Below are 16,622 nucleotides of genomic sequence, written 5' to 3' on the forward strand. Positions count from 1 at the left end.
CGGAGGCTGGTGGCTACAGCTCCGATTCGACCCCTAGCCTGGGAACCTCCATATGCTGCGGGAGCAGCCCAAGAAATAGCAAAAAAAAAACATACATTACATCCACAAAGAACACATACAATAATGTAAAATTATGAAAAGCTCTAGATACTGACATAGTTTTTTAATGTAGGTTATTAATAATATATATAAAATCTATTTGTTTAAAAAACATAAGATTTTAAGGATGCTAACAATGATTACTTCTGGGGAAGGGAGGCGCATCAGCAGTGAGGGAGAATGAGCAAGGCGGAATCTTTACATGTATTTTTTAATTTGGGAGTTAAGTCACAACAAAAATTCAGATATTGCTTTTAATTTTTTTAAAAATATGTAAGAGGAACTTCTGTAATCAGTTTTTTTTTTAATGCCTTTTTTTTTTTTTTAAAGAAAGCTGATTTTGGAGCACTATATGTGTGTCCTTCCTACTGTCACCTACAGGGTGTGTCTCAATTGCTTCCTTACTGCAGTTCTACTTTACAGTAAGAAAACTGATACCTCAGGCCCAGGCCCTTTCCCTATGCCTTAGCACAAGTGATACAACAAAAATCATCAGTTCACTGTGGGGATCCTCCTGGCAGAATTAATTTCAGGAGACCCTGTCTACTCACCAACCCCCAACACCCTGGGCACCCAGAAAAGAGAACAGAGTCAGCTCATGTTTGCACAAATTTAATCGCTGCTATCCTAGTCCCCAATTCCAGAGCCATTCTAGGCCACATTTCCCTTTTCTTGGTCACTCAAGACCTTGTCATCTACCACATCTCTCCCCACTATGAGGCCAAAGCAGGACTCAGTCTCCCAGGGGCCACTCTTTCCCCACCCCGACTCTTTTTGAATACAGACCCATGACCTTGGTCCAGCCTTGATCTGGCCCCATTCAGCAGAGGCAAAGCATGGAGAAGAAGGGAGAGGGGAGATCAGGGGCCCATGTGGGGCTACAGCAGCCGGAACAGTAGTAGGAGCCAAGCAGAGGTGTAGGGGCCTGAGAGAACCCCTTTACTTATTTGCTTCTTGATCCACTTGCTGTATTTGGTGACACGGGTATACACGCCTGGATTATGTACTTTGGTGCAGGCCTTTTCCCAGGACAACACCCCAGCAAGAATCCATCTGCCCTCCACTTCGCAAGCCAATGGACCCCCAGAATCCCCCTAAGCAAAGAGAGAGGAGTGATGGAGGTTCTGGGCCCAACTGGGAACCAAGGGATTGGGGAACCCAGAATGCCCACCCTCTGAGTTCTGCTTGGAAGCTTCTTTCAATCCTTAAGGATATCACTGTCTAGAGTTGGGGACCCCAACCCAGAATATCAGGCAAAATCAAAGCTACAAGGAAGGAAGATGGGAGTAGAGCATTGCCTGATGATGATGACAAAGAGACAAGCCAAGCAAACCCCTCCCCAGGGAATTGCCCCACCACCACCACATGGAGTCATCCCAGCTGAAGGAGAGAAACTTCCCAGAAACTCACATAGCACAAATTTTCTCCATAATTGGTGGCACAGATCATGTCCTCCAGGACAAGGGGGACAAAGCGGGGGATGAGGGACTTCTTGCGGTAAATCCGGTCACACCTCTTGTTGTCCATGATAAACACCTCAGCCTCCTGCAGCTCTGGAGTCATTGTGAAGTTGGCTATGGAGGAGCCCAGTGGGGTGAGAACTGACTCCCCATCCCACTCAGCCCTGCCTCTTCCCAGGTTCTTGTCACCTCCATCCTTGAAATTCAGCCACGTTCCCTCACACCTCCCTGCCCTCCTTCACTTGGCCCTTCCCCCTGTGGTGTGGACCATGTCTGGCAAGCACCTCGCCCTCTATGGCTATTTCAGGATCCCCTTCTCTGGGAAGCTTTTGTTCCTGAACAGGCAGGCTACAATCCAAGCTTCAATGCAACCACTTAGAAATTGAGACCCTATCCCCATGCTGCTCCTCTCCAGCCTCTGATCTTTGCCCTCTACTACCTGATTGACAATTGCTCCTCCTTCAGGCATCTAAAGCAGACCCTCTGCCCGAAGAAAAGGGGTACACCCTCTAGGGTACCACACCTCACCCACCCCATTCCTGCTCACCTGAAAAGCGTTGTTTAACCTGGCCCCAGCCAGTCACCCAGCACTGTGTTCCAACCTTCAGATTGTAGTTGGGCTCCGGGAGGCAGATGGGCTGCACATATTTGCTGATGACGACAGGAGTCTCAAGCTGGAGAAGGGCTATGTCACCGAGGATGAATGTCCGGCCCCAGTACTTGGGATGCATAATGATGTCCTTCACAGGAATCAAGAGGGCTTTCATGGAGTCTGTGGGCTTCAGCTTGGAGGTGCCAAGAACTACTGAATACTCTTTGGTGCTACAGAAGACACAGAGCCCCACCTGGTAGATGTCAAGTTCCCAAGAAACACTCTGCTCCTACCTCCACCAAGGACACTCCCCTTAGCAAAAGTCCTACCTCATTTGCCCTGCTCACTCCATCTTGCTCACCCAGCTTGGGGTTCTTGGGGTCAGAGATATGACTGCCTCATCATTCATCAGACAAGCTGATCCAAGTGGCCTGGTCTGTGTGTTGTGAGTTCAGGCATGCAGCTGTTAGCATGTATGCATGTTCTCATGTGCGTGAGGGCTAGGGTGTATGCTGGGTTTTCCTGTTGCCCTGTTTAGGATTCAGTTTTTGTCACTTGGGGCTCTTTCCCTAGCTCAGTCCCTGGTCCCTGTGAGATCATGAACATGCCTCTTCCATGTTCTGGACATCCCTTCTCTTTCCCCCAATTTCCCCCCCCTCGCCCCCCCCCACATTGTTTCATGGAGGAAATGAGGAAGCTAGGCTGGCCCCACTGCAGCTCCTGGTCTCCATGGGCCACACTCACCCTCGGATGCAGTGGGCAGCAGTCACAGCCCAGGTGAGGTCAATGAGAGCCCCTCCACACACGTGCTCATTTTCCATGCGGAGGCTCACCTCCCAGGGCCAATGGCGGGTCACATCCAAATTCTCCGACCACCAGGGTTTGCCACAAGCTTCAGGAGCAAGCATGCCAGGGGAGATACAGTGGCCACATAGGTGAGAATAAGAATGACTGAGAACAAGATGCCCCCAGAGCAATTTGCACAAGGCTATAAACTTGGATTGTTTCCATTTCAAAGGGAGAACTAAGGGTGAGAAAAGAGCAGTGGCCTGCCCAAAGGCACTGAGCTGGACATAAATAACAGTGGCAGAGATCAAGAGCATCAAGACAGAGACAGAGAGACATAACAGAAGGAGGAGAGAAATACTAAGACACAAAGGGAGCAAGCAGCACAGACCCTCAAAACAAGGGAGAAGCACAGAAGGAACCCCAGGACAGGAAATGCATTTTCTGGTGCTGGGATAAGTCCCTAGGCCATGTTCCTAAAAGGCTATAATGCTTGTTGCATCTCTTAGATGCACAAGGCCTCTGTACCTAGTCTACTCAGAGTTAAGAAAAGTTCCAACCACAACAACAACAACAACAACAACAAAAAAAAATTCCAACCATATCAGATCTGCCTGCCAGGAGCATTTATTCATTCCTTTGTTCAACACTTAGCACCTTCTACATACGAGGTCATTTCTTCAACACTGAGGACCCAGGGGTAAACAAGAGATAAATGCATCATTACCCTTAGAGGGCTTATATTCTGGTGGGAGATGGAAAAGAGACACATAAAAATGACCAAAAAATTTAATTTCAGAATGTGATAGATGCTATGACAAAAATAAAGCAGCATCCTGGAACAACAAAAGAACATTAGTGAGAAATTGATGAAATCTGAATAAAGTTTGTGGTTTAGTTAATACCATAAAAAAAAGGAAAAGAAAAGTTGCAGACTTCCATGTCAGAATCTTTACAAAGACCACTTGAGAAAAAGCCCCAGCATGAAGCCAACAGAAGCTCCCCTTCTCACAGCTTACACACTATTAGTTTGCAAGCAGTTCCAACAATCAAGTTGTAAGACTGTATGAGTGTGAATACAGACGCAGAAATTGTACATAAAATATTAGCCAACATTTTAAAAAAAATAATGCACCACTATAATACAGACTGTACCAGAGGTGCAAGGGTGGTCCCACAATGGAAGTGCTCTCGGTGTATTCTCCACATAAACAGTCTTCTCAGTAGACACAGAAAAAGGCATTTGAAAACTTCAAAACAGATTTATAAGTAAAAAAACAAAAAATTCTCTTACTTAGCAAACTAGGAACAGAAAGAAAATCCTTAATTATAAAATGTATATGCCACAAACCTACAGCAAACATCACACAAATTAAGGAACAGACCAAAAAATTACACTGTCAGAAGTCAGTAATAATGGTCTTTGGGGAAGGCATAAGGGAGCTTCCAGGTGCTGGTATTGCATTACTTTCTGACCTGGATGGAGACTGCACAGGTGCGCTCATTGTGTGATAATTTCTTGAGCTGGATACATAAACTGCACACTTTTGGGGGGTGTAAATAATACTTCAGTAACTTACTTTTAAAATCAATCACATGTCTCCACCACACCAACGTGAATATAGCACAAGTACCTTCAAAATAAGATATATATATATATATTTTTTTTTTGTCTTTTTGCTATTTCTTTGGGGCCACTCCCACGGCATATGGAGGTTCCCAGGCTAGGGGTCCAATCGGAGCTGTAGCCACCGGCCTACGCCAGAGCCACAGCAACGCGGGATCCAAGCCGCGTCTGCAACCTACACCACAGCTCACGGCAACACCGGATCCTTAACCCACTGAGCAAGGGCAGGGACTGAACCCGCAACCTCATGGTTCCTAGTCGGATTCGTTAACCACTGAGCCACGATGGGAACTCCTTTTATTTTATTTTATTTTTATTTTTTTGCAAAATAAGATATATTTTATAGCTAAAAATTATAAAGTATGGAGGAATTAACGTATCCAACACCATGCAAGATTTCTGTAGTAGTACATTTTAAGATGACTCTAATAAAAGACACTGAAAATGACTTATAAATAAAGATCCACAGGTTTTTGTTGTTGTTGTTGTTGGGTTTTTTTGTTTGTTTTTTGGCTTTTTAGGGCTGCACCCACAGCAAATGGAGGTTCCCAGGCTAGGGGTCAAATCAGAGCTGCAGCCACTAGCTTACGCCACAAACACAGCCACATCAGATCCGAGCCACATCTGCAAGCTACACCACAGTTCACAGCAACACCAGATCCTTAACCCACTGATCGAGGCCAGAGAACGAACCTGAAACCTCATGGTTCCTACTCGGATTCATTTCCGCTGTGCCACAACAGGAACTCCGACCCACAACTTTTAAATTGAATAACTAAATATTTCAGATGTACTTTTTCCCAAAATTAATCTATAAAGTCACTTTCCCAGTTAGAATGTTTAAGAAATTTGATCAACTTACTCTAAAACTGAAACAGAAAACAAAAGTTCACAAACAATTCAGTCTTTGAAAAAGAAGAAGATGGGACATTTGTCCTAGCAGATATCAAGACACACAGCAGAACCAAAATAACAAAAACAAGCAGGTTATTAACAAGGACAGACAACAGACCAAAAAAAAAAAAAAAAAAAGAATAGAAAGCTTGAGATTGTTCCACAGAGTACAGGAACTTAATGTAAATAATTAAGAGCCACCACAAACAGTGAGTAAAGGATGGACTGTTAAGTAGACAGTATGGGAAAACTGGCTCACCATAAAAGAAATAAGAAAAACAAAACTGCATTCCTTTCTTGTAGTACTTAAAGATCTAAAGGTAAAAGGTAAACTGTAAAGTTAACAGCCAACCATGTGACATGGGATGGGAAAAGATTCTCTAAACAAAACCTCAAACCACAACCATAAAGCATTAAACATTCACTTGATTACTAAAAAAATCAAGGATTTTTGACCCCAGGAACAAAGTTAACAGAGAGATGACAGATTTGGAAACAGTATCTGCAATACATGAAATCAATGCAGAAAATATAAATTAGAAAAAATAAAACCAGGAGTTCCCACTGTGGTGCAGCTGGTTAAGATCCAGCATTGTCTCTGTGGCAGTGCAGGTTCAATCCCTAGCCCTCAAAATGGGTTACAAGGAGCTGGTGTTGCCACAGCTTTGGCACAGATCAGAGCTGCAGCTCGGATTCAGTCCCTGGCCCAGGAACTTCCACATGCCATGAGTACAGCCAAAAATAAATAAATAAATAAAATTTTAAAAATAAAATAAAATCAATACAAGACTTTTATTAGGATCACATAAGAATGCTAGGAAATCAGTAAGAAAAAAGAACAGACAACATACAAAAGATAAGGACAGTCAATTTATTAGATAAAGAAACTCAAGAGGCCAACAGCACACTGAGACATGCTCAAACTCATTAGTAATAAGAAAAATATCAATTAAACTAAGAAGCAATTTTTTAACCTATTCAATTGGCTAAAAATGTAAAAGCTTTATCTACCAAGGGTTGGAAGGTCTGTAGCAATATATACACCTTCACAAACTGCTGGTAGGAATGCAGAGGGCTGACTCCATTGGAATATGGACAGTAGATAAAAATAAGTCATCGACGTAAATTTTTGAAATTAGTATACTGTGGTTATCTAAGAGAAATTTTTTTTTTTTTTTTTTTTTTTGGCCATCCCATAGCATATGGAGTTCCTCAGCCAGGGATTAGATCCGAGCTGCAGCTGTGACCCATGCCTCAGTTTCAGCAATGCAAGATCCTCAACCCACTATGCCAGATCAGGGATTGAACCTACATCCTAGCACTCCAGAGACGCCACCTATCCCACTGCATCACAGCAGGAACTCCTAAGAGAATATTTTCTAAAAACACACACCAAAAGTATTTAGAGATAAAAAGCCATGCTGTATGTTATCCTCAACTGATTCTGAAAAAATTAGGTGTGTGTTCCTTGTATTATTTTTGCAGTCTAAGTTTAAAATTATTTCCAATTAAAAAAAAATTTTTTATGGGGCTGAATGAGGAGTTCCCGTCGTGGCTCAGCGGAAACGAATCTGACTGGCACCATGAAGACGCAGGTTTGATCCCTGGCCTTTCTCAGTGGGTTAAAGGATCCAGTGTTGCCTTGAGTTGTGGTGTAGGTCACAGATGCAGCTCAGATCCTGCTTTGCTGTGCTTGTGGCATAGGCCAGCAGCTGCAGCTCCAATTCAATCCCTAGCCTAGGAACTTCCCTATGCTGCAAGTGCAGCCATAAAATAATCTGACTGCAGTGGCCCAGGTTGCTATGGAGACACAAATTCAATCCCTGGCCCAGTGCAGTGGGTTAAAGTTTCTGGTGTTGCTTCAGCTTCAGCATAGGTAACAGCTGTGGCTCAGATTCAATTCCCTGGCCCAGGAACTTCCACATGCTTCAGGTGCAGCCGTAAAAAATTTTAAATTAAAAAAAAAAAAAGGGGCCGAGTGGGGAGAGGAAGAAACAGGAAAAGATCTAGAGCACATACTATTTATGTAAGTTAAAAATACATGCACAAAAACCACAATATGTATTTTTACAAGAACACATACAAACAGAAAGGTACACACCAAATCTGCAAGAAAGATTGGGAGGAGGGTAAAGAGGGGGAATAGGAGTGGGGTACGGCCACAAGCAGGAATAACTTAATTGCTAACAAAAGAGGGTGGACATGACAATGGAAGCATGTCAACAAGCAGAAGCAACTCAACCCTTCACTACTGAGGTCTAAGGGAAGAAAGACAGGAAGACCTCAGAAGATCCACACTCTGCACACATTGCCACAGAGCCCAGGATGCTCCACCTGCAACTGAATGGTTTAGTGCTCAAAAGGTTTCTGCGTGGGAAAGGGTCTGTATCAGCTTCCTGGATGTGTTCCCTGATGGGATGCTGCCTGGGTTGAATCTGAAGAGGCTCTGCATTCCCACAGGAGGCCCAGATACTCTTTCATTGTGCATTGTTGAATCCGTAGGTCCTAGCAGGCATAGGGTGTTCTTTAGAAGGCAGGCCATTTAAACTAAATTTCTACTTCCTATAGACCCAGAGACACTATCTCTTTGACCCTCTTCATAACAAACCCTCCCAGGAGCCAAGGTTTTCCTGAGGTAGGGGCTCACCCTACCCACCTGGTTTGATGTTGTCTCCGTTGTAACCTGGAGGAGAAAAGAGGGACAGAGATGAAGTAAGAGTTTGTAACAGGATGATGGCGAAGAGGTATATTTTTCACTAATTAATTCATTCATTTACCAAATACTTCCTAATTTCCCACTCTGTTTCCAGCCTGGAGCCCAAGGCCAGGGCAGGGGGCACAGAGGTGTATCAGAAGATACATCCTGTATTTGCCCTTGAGGATCGGGTTTTCTGCAGGGGAGACACAAGTAAATTCACAATCACCCATGTGAGATCAATGTCAGAACAAGGCCACAGGTGTCAGGTGAGCCCAGAAGAGGTGGTAGACAGAGAGGCTTCTGTGAGAGGAGTTATTGTGCAGATCTTAAAGATGAGAAGGTAAAACAGAAAAGCGACAATGACATTCTTTATGAAAAAAAAAACACCGTGGTGTAAGCTGGAGATGCCAGAAAATAAAGGCCAAGGCCTGTAATGGCAAGAAATGATACCAGGGAAAGAAAGTCAAGGGTCAATCATAAGCAGCCTTAAAAGCCAGGCCAAGAAACCTAGGTAACACCCCTCTGGGAGGAGGGAGGCCAATGGAGGTGTGACACAGTCAGGCTTGTACTGTGAAGGCAGTACGGAGAAGAGATAGGAAGGTGACAGGCAGTAAGATCCCACCAGAGGTTCTGCAGAACCCAGGCAAGAAATGAGATCTGAATGAAGAAGTAGCAGTGAGAAAAGACATGGTAAGCTGGATGTGGGACACAAGGAGATGGCTGACTCCCCCAGTTTCTGATTTTAGAACAGAATGACTACTATCCACTGAGTAAGAGGACAGAGTAAGAGCATCCAGTTTATAGGAAGAAGAGGGCTAACTTTAGAACTCAAGGAGTTGAGACGGTTCTAGGTCATTCAGGTACAGATACCCAGTGGCTGGCTGCACATCCAAGAACATTGTTTTGTGAGGCAGCATCACATAAATAGCAGTTCAATGCCCAGGGCAAGCGAGTTCACCCAGGGAGCAGTGAACAGGGAACCCAGACAGCACCCTAGAGAACACCGACCAATGTCAGGGATGAATAGAGCATAGGCGCCCTGGGAGGGACACAGAAGAGCAAGGGAGTCACCCTGAGATAGAAGAGAATCTGGAGGCACGGCCTGAGATAAGCCAGGGGACTAGAAAAAAAGTGAAAAAGGAGGAAGAAGTAGAAAGGTCAGGGACAATGACAAGAGACGCCAGACTAAGGTTTAAGAGAGAAGCACTAGAAGGAAACATGAAGTGAAAACTCATTTTGAGAAATCTGGCAGTGAGGGGAACAGAGAGAGGATCAAGAAACACAGCCAACAGAAAGGCAGAGGATGAAGATCTAAGACGAAGGAGGCTGGAAGGAGCAGAGCACAGAGAGGTTCCTGAGTCCAGAGCTGGGGTGAGCAGGCTGACCTTGAACAGGAGGCCTATCTCTGATTCTGAAAGAGAGGGTGATGCTGAGGGAGAGGTTTGGAGAGGCTGGAGGGAGTCAAGGGACACTACCTGAGGGCCTGTGTTCCCTGAGGGAAGGAAGCAGCTGCTAGTGCGGTACAATGGGTTAGGAACAGAGGGTCTGGGAACAAGGTGAATTGGGGAATATTCCTTGCGGTGTTCAGAGACCATGAATTTGGCCCAGACCGCCTGTCTCTAGCTGTGGGGGACGGAGGGGGATAAGGAAGGGAGTGTGAGAGACCTGAAAATGCCTCTCACTCTCAAGAGGGTGGTGTGGGTCTCGGCCTCGACGTCCTCCCCCCACCCCCGCTCTCCCCGCAGCTCAGGGGCCCAGGAGGCTGCGGGGCAGAGGGGGCAGGAGTTCGGATCCATGAAACAGCCCTGGGAGAGGCCAGGAAGGGCAATTAGAGGCTATAGGGCTGCGGTGGGTGCCGAGGGCCCTGACCTCGAATGAGGAGAAAAGGAGGGGCAGTCGGAAAAGTAGGACCAGAAACGGCCGGGATCAGGCGCCGCCTCACCCGCGTTCAGCAGCAGCAGTTGCGGGACTAGCAGCAGCAGGACGCAGCGGCTCAGGCCTGAGGGCCTCGAGGCTGCAGACCCAGCGCTGAAGCAGGACAGCGAAGCGGCCATGAGGCCCCGGAGGGTGGCAGGGAGCGCTCGCACGAGCCCCAGACGCCGAGACAGCGTCCTGACGCCTCACGGACACCTCCCGCACGACGGAGCTCGGACACGTGATGGCAACTCCAGCACGTGATAACGTCAGGACCCGTGATGGCGCCCCTAGAGGCGAGACCGCTCAGCTGCACGTATTCCCACTTCTTTTGGGTTCCTTGAACATGACTGCGGAACTCTGGATCTGACCCTAACTCTGTGTTGCCAGTCCCATAAAAGCACTCCTCGGGTGCCTTTAGTTGGTGACTGTGCCCCAAAGCCTCGCCGGCAAAGGCGCAGCCAAATCCCTGGACTGATGTTGGCACCTTGTGGTCCAGCCTCTGACCACAACCTTGTTTCCCTGGGCTTCATACATCGGAGAGTTTCACAGTTTATATTGATTCGAGAATCTGAAAAGATGTAGAAAGCACAAGAACAGAACAGTAAAGCTAGGGGATCAGAGAAGATGTCTTTACGAAAGTGACATTTGAGCTGGACCTAATAAGACTTGAACAAGAAGCCTTGGTGGAGTCCTGAGAAAGGAAATGCATTTATCCTCTTCCACAGATTACCAGTGGGATGGTGGAAACTGAAAGAGATGGTATGGGATGCCAGGCCTTGGGCTTTCAGAGGGTGAAAAACAGGGTGTTTTTGTAGAAGAATGCTATCTTTGGATCTGCTCTATGTGACCCAGATTAGGAGATGACAACCAAAGTTCCTGCTTCTTCTGTCTAGTGTAGGGAATGCATCGCTGGGGACCACATTCTCCCACCTTAGCATCTAAAGGGATCTGCATAATGAGTTCCACCAAAAGTAGGTGAGAAGAGGTGACATGTGCCACTTCCATGCCAAGGCAGTGAAGAGGAGGTTTCTTTCTCTACTTGTGTTAATGCAGAGCAGTTGTTCTCAAAGCACGATCCCCAGAGCAGCAGCAGTATCATCTGGGAACTTATTAGAGCTACACATTCTCAGGACCCACCCCAGACCTTACAGTATTAAAAACTCTGGAGGAATTCCTGTTGTGGCTCATTGGTAACGAACCCAACTAGTAACTATGAGGATGCAGGTTCGATCCCTGGCTCGCTCAACGGTTAAGGATCCAGAGTTGCCATGAGCTGTAGTGTAGGTCACAGACGTGGCTTGGATGGGGCGTTGCTGTGGCAGTGGCATAGGCCAGCAGCTATAGCTCAGATTCCACCCCTAGCCTGGGAACTTCCATATGCCACAAGTGCAGCCCTAAAAAGCAAAAGCAAAAGCAAAAAGAAAAAAAGAAGAAAAAAAGGGCCCTGGAAATAGAATCAGTGATCTATATTTTAACAAGCCCTCCAGGGAATCCTGAGGTAGGTCAAGCATGAACCACAGGGCTGAGCAGAGCCATAAGCTGGAGAAAAGCCACCTGTTGACCAAGAACACCTGATTGGCATGTTATAGGAACAGAAGGTATATTTTGTTAACCTATGAATATTCAGTGGCTTCCTTTTAAACTTTATTTTATTGAAGTATAGTTGATTTACATTAATTTGATTTACAGTGTTGTATTAATTTCTGCCATACAGCAAAGTGATTGACTTAGACATATGTGTCTATATTCTTTTTCACATTCTTTTCCATTATGGTTTATCACAGGATATTAAATATAGTTCCCTGTGTTCTACAGTAGGACCTTGTGATTTATCCATCCTATATGTAAAAGTTTGCTTCTGCTAATTCCAAACACCCAATCCATTCCCACACCACCCCTCTCTCCCTTGGCAACCACAAGTCTGTTCTCTATGCCTGAGTCTCTTTCTGTTTTGCAGATAAGTTCATTTGTGTTGTATTTTAGATTCCACATGTAAGTAATATATGGTATTTGTCTTTCTCTTTCTGACTGACTTCACTTAGTATGATAATCTCTAGGTCCATCCATGTTGCTACAAATTGCATTATTCCATTCTTTCTAATGGCTGAGTAGCATTCCACTGTGTATATGTACCACATCTTCTTTATCCATTTATCTGTCGATAGACATTTAGGTTACTTCTTTGTCTTGGCTATTGCGAATAGTGCTGCTATGAACATAGAGGTCATTTATCTTTTTAAACTAGAGTTTTGTCTGGATATGTGCCCAGGAGTAAGATTGCTGGATCATATGACAACTCTATTTTTAGTTTTTTGAGGAACCTCTATATTGTTTTCCATAGTAGCTGAACTAATTTACATTCCCAACAATGTAAGAGGGTTCCCTTTTCTCTACACCCTCCCTAGCACTTGTTATTTGTAGATTTCTTAATGGTGACTATTCTGACCAGTATGAGGTGTTACTTCTTTGTACTTTTGATTTGACTTTCTCTATTAGTGATGGCAAACATCTTTTTACATGCCTGTTGGCCATCTGTATATCTTCTTTGGAGAAAAGTTTATTTAGGTCTTCTGCCCATTTTTCAAATGAGTTTGTTGTTTTGTTACTGAGTTGTATGAGCTGTTTGTATATTTTGGAAATTAAGCCCTTGTCAGTCACATCACTTGCAAATATTTTCTCCCAGTCTATAGGTTGTCTTTTTGTTTTGTTTATGGTTTCCTTTGTGGCACAAAGTCTGCTTAGGTCCCTTGATTTATTTTTGATTTATTTCTATTGCCTTGAAAGAAAACTCTATCTCAGTTTATGTCGGAGAATGTTTTGCCTGTGTTGTCTTCTAGGAGTTTTATGCTGTCATGTCTTTTTTTTTTTTTTTTTTTTTTTGCTACACACACAGCATGCAGAAGTTCCTGGGCCAAGGATCAAACTTGCACCACAACAGCAACCCAAGTCACAGCAGTGACAGTGCCAGATCTTTAACCCACTGCACCTCCAGGAAACTCCTATGGTGTCATGTCTTATATTTAAGTCTTTAAACCATATTTTTGTGATATGAGGGAATATTCTAACTTCACTGATTTACATGCCCCCATCAACTTTCCCAACACCACTTGCTGAACAGCATATTTTCTCCCCATTGTATATTCTTGCCTCCTCTGTGGAAGATTAATTGACCATAGGTGTGTGGGGTTATTTCTGAGCTCTCTATACTGTTTTATTGATCCATATGTCTGATATTGTGCCCATACCATGCTGATATGATTTTCAAAAGCCCTTGGTTCGATACTTACTCATAGACTGTATTTGGTGTAAGTTCCCAGTCTCTCAACCCCAGCCTTCTTTGGGCAACACATCAGACCGCAGGGATACATGGAAACAGAAACACTGGTCTCTGGAAGGGCAGGCAACAGGATATTGAGAGGGAATTAATCAACAGCAAGACACAGAGACTTGAGATACTGTCCTGGAATGAGAGTAAAGAACCAGTGCCTAATATAGTGAATCTCTCTTATAACTCTTCCTGTAGGAAGATCTTTGGTAACAAAGTGGAGGTGAGCAGCAAGCAGAAGGAGTAGAGGTGGAAAAATATTGCTCATGCCCCAACCTTACTTACTCTTAGTTCCAGTCTATCTTGATCCTCTACTCTGAGCTATAGAGGCTATGAAATAAGGCTAAAAAACTCCCTGCAGACATGCTGACTATAACAGAAGTACAAGAACCAGGATCCAACCGGCTAAAACCATCTTTAGACCCACAAAAGAGCCCATGTGGACTCACTTCTCCCTCTAGGGCTTAATAAGAACCATGAACAGTTTCATAGCCAAATGAAAACCACTACAGAGTATGTTATATGCAACCCCACAATTGCCAGGAGAGCAGAGCATTAGAACACAAAAGAATAAACTCCAAGCATTTATTCAGTGGACATCTGAAATCTCCACACTCCTTAATGCCTCAACACAACTTGGGGTGATCCTGGATGTGGCCACTGGAGCACTGGGAAGGGGGTTCCAAGACTGAATGGCCCAGGAGGGCTTGTGTGGCAGAGGCTGGGCACTCACAGATGGACCTGCACTGCGGAGCAGAGGACCTTCTCCCAGCCCAGACAACAAGCCAGATGTGGACATGCTGATGCCTTCTCAACTCCCAACACCACCAAGCTGACCAGGTTGATAAAGTGTCAGGTTGAAGTCTCTTTCACCATTGATGACGTCTCTTCTTCGCTAGACGTTCTCCAAGATGCAGATGAAGCATCATGTGCACCTGTCAAGCTGATGGCCATCCAGCTGGGAGGGTTTCACCCCCACCCCCTTCCCAGCAGGCAGAGCACAGCCGAGGTGTAGGCGTAGATGAGGCAGGTTCCTGCATCACCAGGCTGGGAAGCTTCCAGGGTTTCTTTCTTGCTGCCACTCTGTGTCACGAGGATCTCCACAGGGTCAGTGATCCCGAAAGGAAATGAGGAAATGGAATCGAGTAGGAGTGAAAGTCAGAGGCCAGGCTAGTGTGAGACTCAGAAACAGGATGGGCCTAGGCCGGGATATCCAGGGGTCCCCAGGATACCCAGGGGCAGCACCAGACACAGCAGTAGGATAAAGAAGCCTACTGAGTCCAGAGGAGAAGCCTGACTCATTCTTGCAATGATCCAATCCTTGTAGAAACTAACATCTGTATAAACTGCAGGCACTTCTTTCAAACCACAGCGAACACCCCAGCTCACAATCCCCACTTGGACCCATGAGTCATGAAATTCACAGACCAGGGGACCCCCAGAATCTCCCTGCAGAAAAAGAAAGAAAGAAACAGAAGGAAAGAAGAGGTCAACACCAGAATGGGCCGACTGCAAGCAAGGCACTAGTAACCTAGGCACCTAGGTCCTTCCTCAGGTACCCACCAGGCCCAGGTTTCTGTGAATGAAATTTTGACAGCTGAAAACTTCAACATCTGAGAAATACTAGTCTTGCCCAGGTGCTCAGGGACACATAGGAGCTATAAACAGAGGACCCCGGGACATCAGTACTGCTGGTTATATACTCTAATTTCCTTCAGTGCCCCTAATCCTCCGCTGCCCCAAACCCTTCGCCATGATCCTCTCCCAACCTCCTAACACCCACCAACAAAAGGGGTACCCCCTCTACTGTAAACCACTTCCAGAACCTTTCTCCACCTCTAAGGCCAAAATCTCCAGCTGGTCAGTCCTGGGCCTCCACAACTATGAGATACTTTGAATATCATTCCTGCATGGGGGCTCCGAAATCCTCACCTCTACCCTGAAATCTCTCCCTGCCTGTGAACCACATATCCATCAACATCCTCTCACCAGTTCCGCCTCTCTCCAAACACACCCAGACATGCTACACCCTGCCCCCCTCCCCACACACACCCCACATCCTTTCCCAAAACTGCTCTGGTGGCCCGTCACCACCCAGCTCAGTCAGAAACTCAGAGTCCTCCTCCAGCTCTCCCTCAGCCCCCACATGCAGTCAGTCACCAAGAACAGATGACTCAACCTCAAACACAACCCTTCACCTGCCCACCAGCCCAGGTCCTGCCTGGGGCTCAACACTATTGCCTACACAGTCAAAAAAAAAACTCCTGGCCTCCAGTCTCCCATGGCCAGGATCTAGAAACTTGGCAAGCATTCCAGGCCACACATATTCTGACTCCACCCCCTTTCTCTGGCCATAATTGCCACCTCCTTGCTCCAGACCTGTAACACATTCCCTAAACATGACATGTCCCCTCAGACCTCTGAGCCCCTGTACTTGCTCTTCCCTCTCCCAACAATGCTGCTCTCCCCTTTCCAAGATTCCAAACACTCATCCGCTAAGACTCAGCTCAAACGCCCCCTGCTCTGGAAGGCTGCTTGGTGCTAAGGGGAGACTGGGGGCCCGGGAGTCCTACAGGCAACCCCAGGGGGACCTTACACATATGCCTTTGGAGGAACCACAACTGTATAATAACATGTATGATGTCTATGCTGCAGGCTTATGACCTGGGTAACGGAGCTAATGTGGGTGACGCTCACACTGGCACTGTAAGTGCACCAGGGCAGGAACTCAATGACAGCAACTTACATGATTATCATTATCACTCCCAAGTTCACCCCACCCTGGCAGCACCATAGTATGTGAGGGCTGCTCCCTTCCGAAGGAACAGGCCAGGCCAGCTCAGGGCTGTTATGAGGGGTTCTCCCTTGCATCTCCTTAACTAAAGGCTGAAAGGGAAGATAGCAAATAACTCCAGCCCTGCCACTCGGGAATGAGGAAACTTTGAGAGGAACCTCCATGCAGAGGCAGACAAGGACCCATGAACTCACCTGCAGGGACCTCCCTTTTTTTATTATAGCCACAGACCATGCCTTTTTGTACTAGATTCTGTGATATATTTGCTGCTTTCTGGGCCATATCATCACATTTCTTGAGGGGAAGAATGATTTGCTCAAGCTCCTGAAGGTAAGGTGGCCTTGAAAATGGATCTACAAAGAGACAATTCAGGGGTAAGAGAATCTGAAAAATGGAAATGACCAGGGTCCCACAAATCCCACTCTGGGTC

The 16,622-nt window shown here is 45.8% G+C and overlaps 2 protein-coding genes across 4 annotated transcripts in view; both read right to left on the reverse strand.

Moving 5' to 3' along the window:
- Nucleotides 1–695: 695 nt before the first annotated feature.
- Nucleotides 696–10,296, reverse strand: PRSS50 (serine protease 50). Of its 2 annotated transcripts, XM_047772312.1 has the most exons (6): nt 10,099–10,296; nt 8,115–8,141; nt 2,896–3,043; nt 2,107–2,381; nt 1,510–1,673; nt 696–1,193 (listed from the first exon to the last, which is right to left on the reverse strand). In XM_047772312.1, exons 1-6 carry the CDS (start codon nt 10,208–10,210, stop codon nt 978–980), a joined length of 942 nt encoding a protein of 313 aa, XP_047628268.1. In that variant the 5' UTR covers nt 10,211–10,296; the 3' UTR covers nt 696–977. The 2 variants fall into 2 exon arrangements, with proteins under 2 accessions (XP_047628268.1, XP_047628258.1); XM_047772302.1 differs by lacking the exons at nt 8,115–8,141; nt 10,099–10,296 and having other exon boundaries at nt 2,896–4,192.
- A 2,971-nt stretch (nt 10,297–13,267) lies between these two features.
- LOC125123105 (acrosin-like) overlaps nt 13,268–16,622 on the reverse strand; it is a 32,588-nt gene continuing 29,233 nt past the window's right edge. The window contains exons 4-6 of one of the 2 annotated variants that reach the window (XR_007133982.1): nt 16,387–16,545; nt 14,132–14,847; nt 13,268–13,461 (exon numbers count right to left, since the gene is read on the reverse strand). The gene's annotated coding sequence lies outside the window, so the exon portion shown is untranslated. The other variant, XR_007133979.1, reaches the window with a different exon arrangement.

This window comes from Phacochoerus africanus, chromosome 1 (genome assembly GCF_016906955.1).
Source record: "Phacochoerus africanus isolate WHEZ1 chromosome 1, ROS_Pafr_v1, whole genome shotgun sequence".
Classification (NCBI taxonomy): Eukaryota; Metazoa; Chordata; class Mammalia; order Artiodactyla; family Suidae; genus Phacochoerus; species Phacochoerus africanus.

Bases quoted from the DNA above. Each gene is read 5' to 3' on its own strand.
- PRSS50 (XM_047772302.1), bottom strand. From the start codon at position 3,254: ATGCTCTTGATCTCTGCCACTGTTATTTATGTCCAGCTCAGTGCCTTT. The intron at 2,382-2,895 runs GTGAGTGTGGCC...TGTCTTCTGTAG, and splicing joins GCTGCCCACTGCATCCGAGG to CACCAAAGAGTATTCAGTAG. The intron at 1,674-2,106 runs GTGAGCAGGAAT...GCTCCTCCATAG, and splicing joins GGTTAAACAACGCTTTTCAG to CCAACTTCACAATGACTCCA.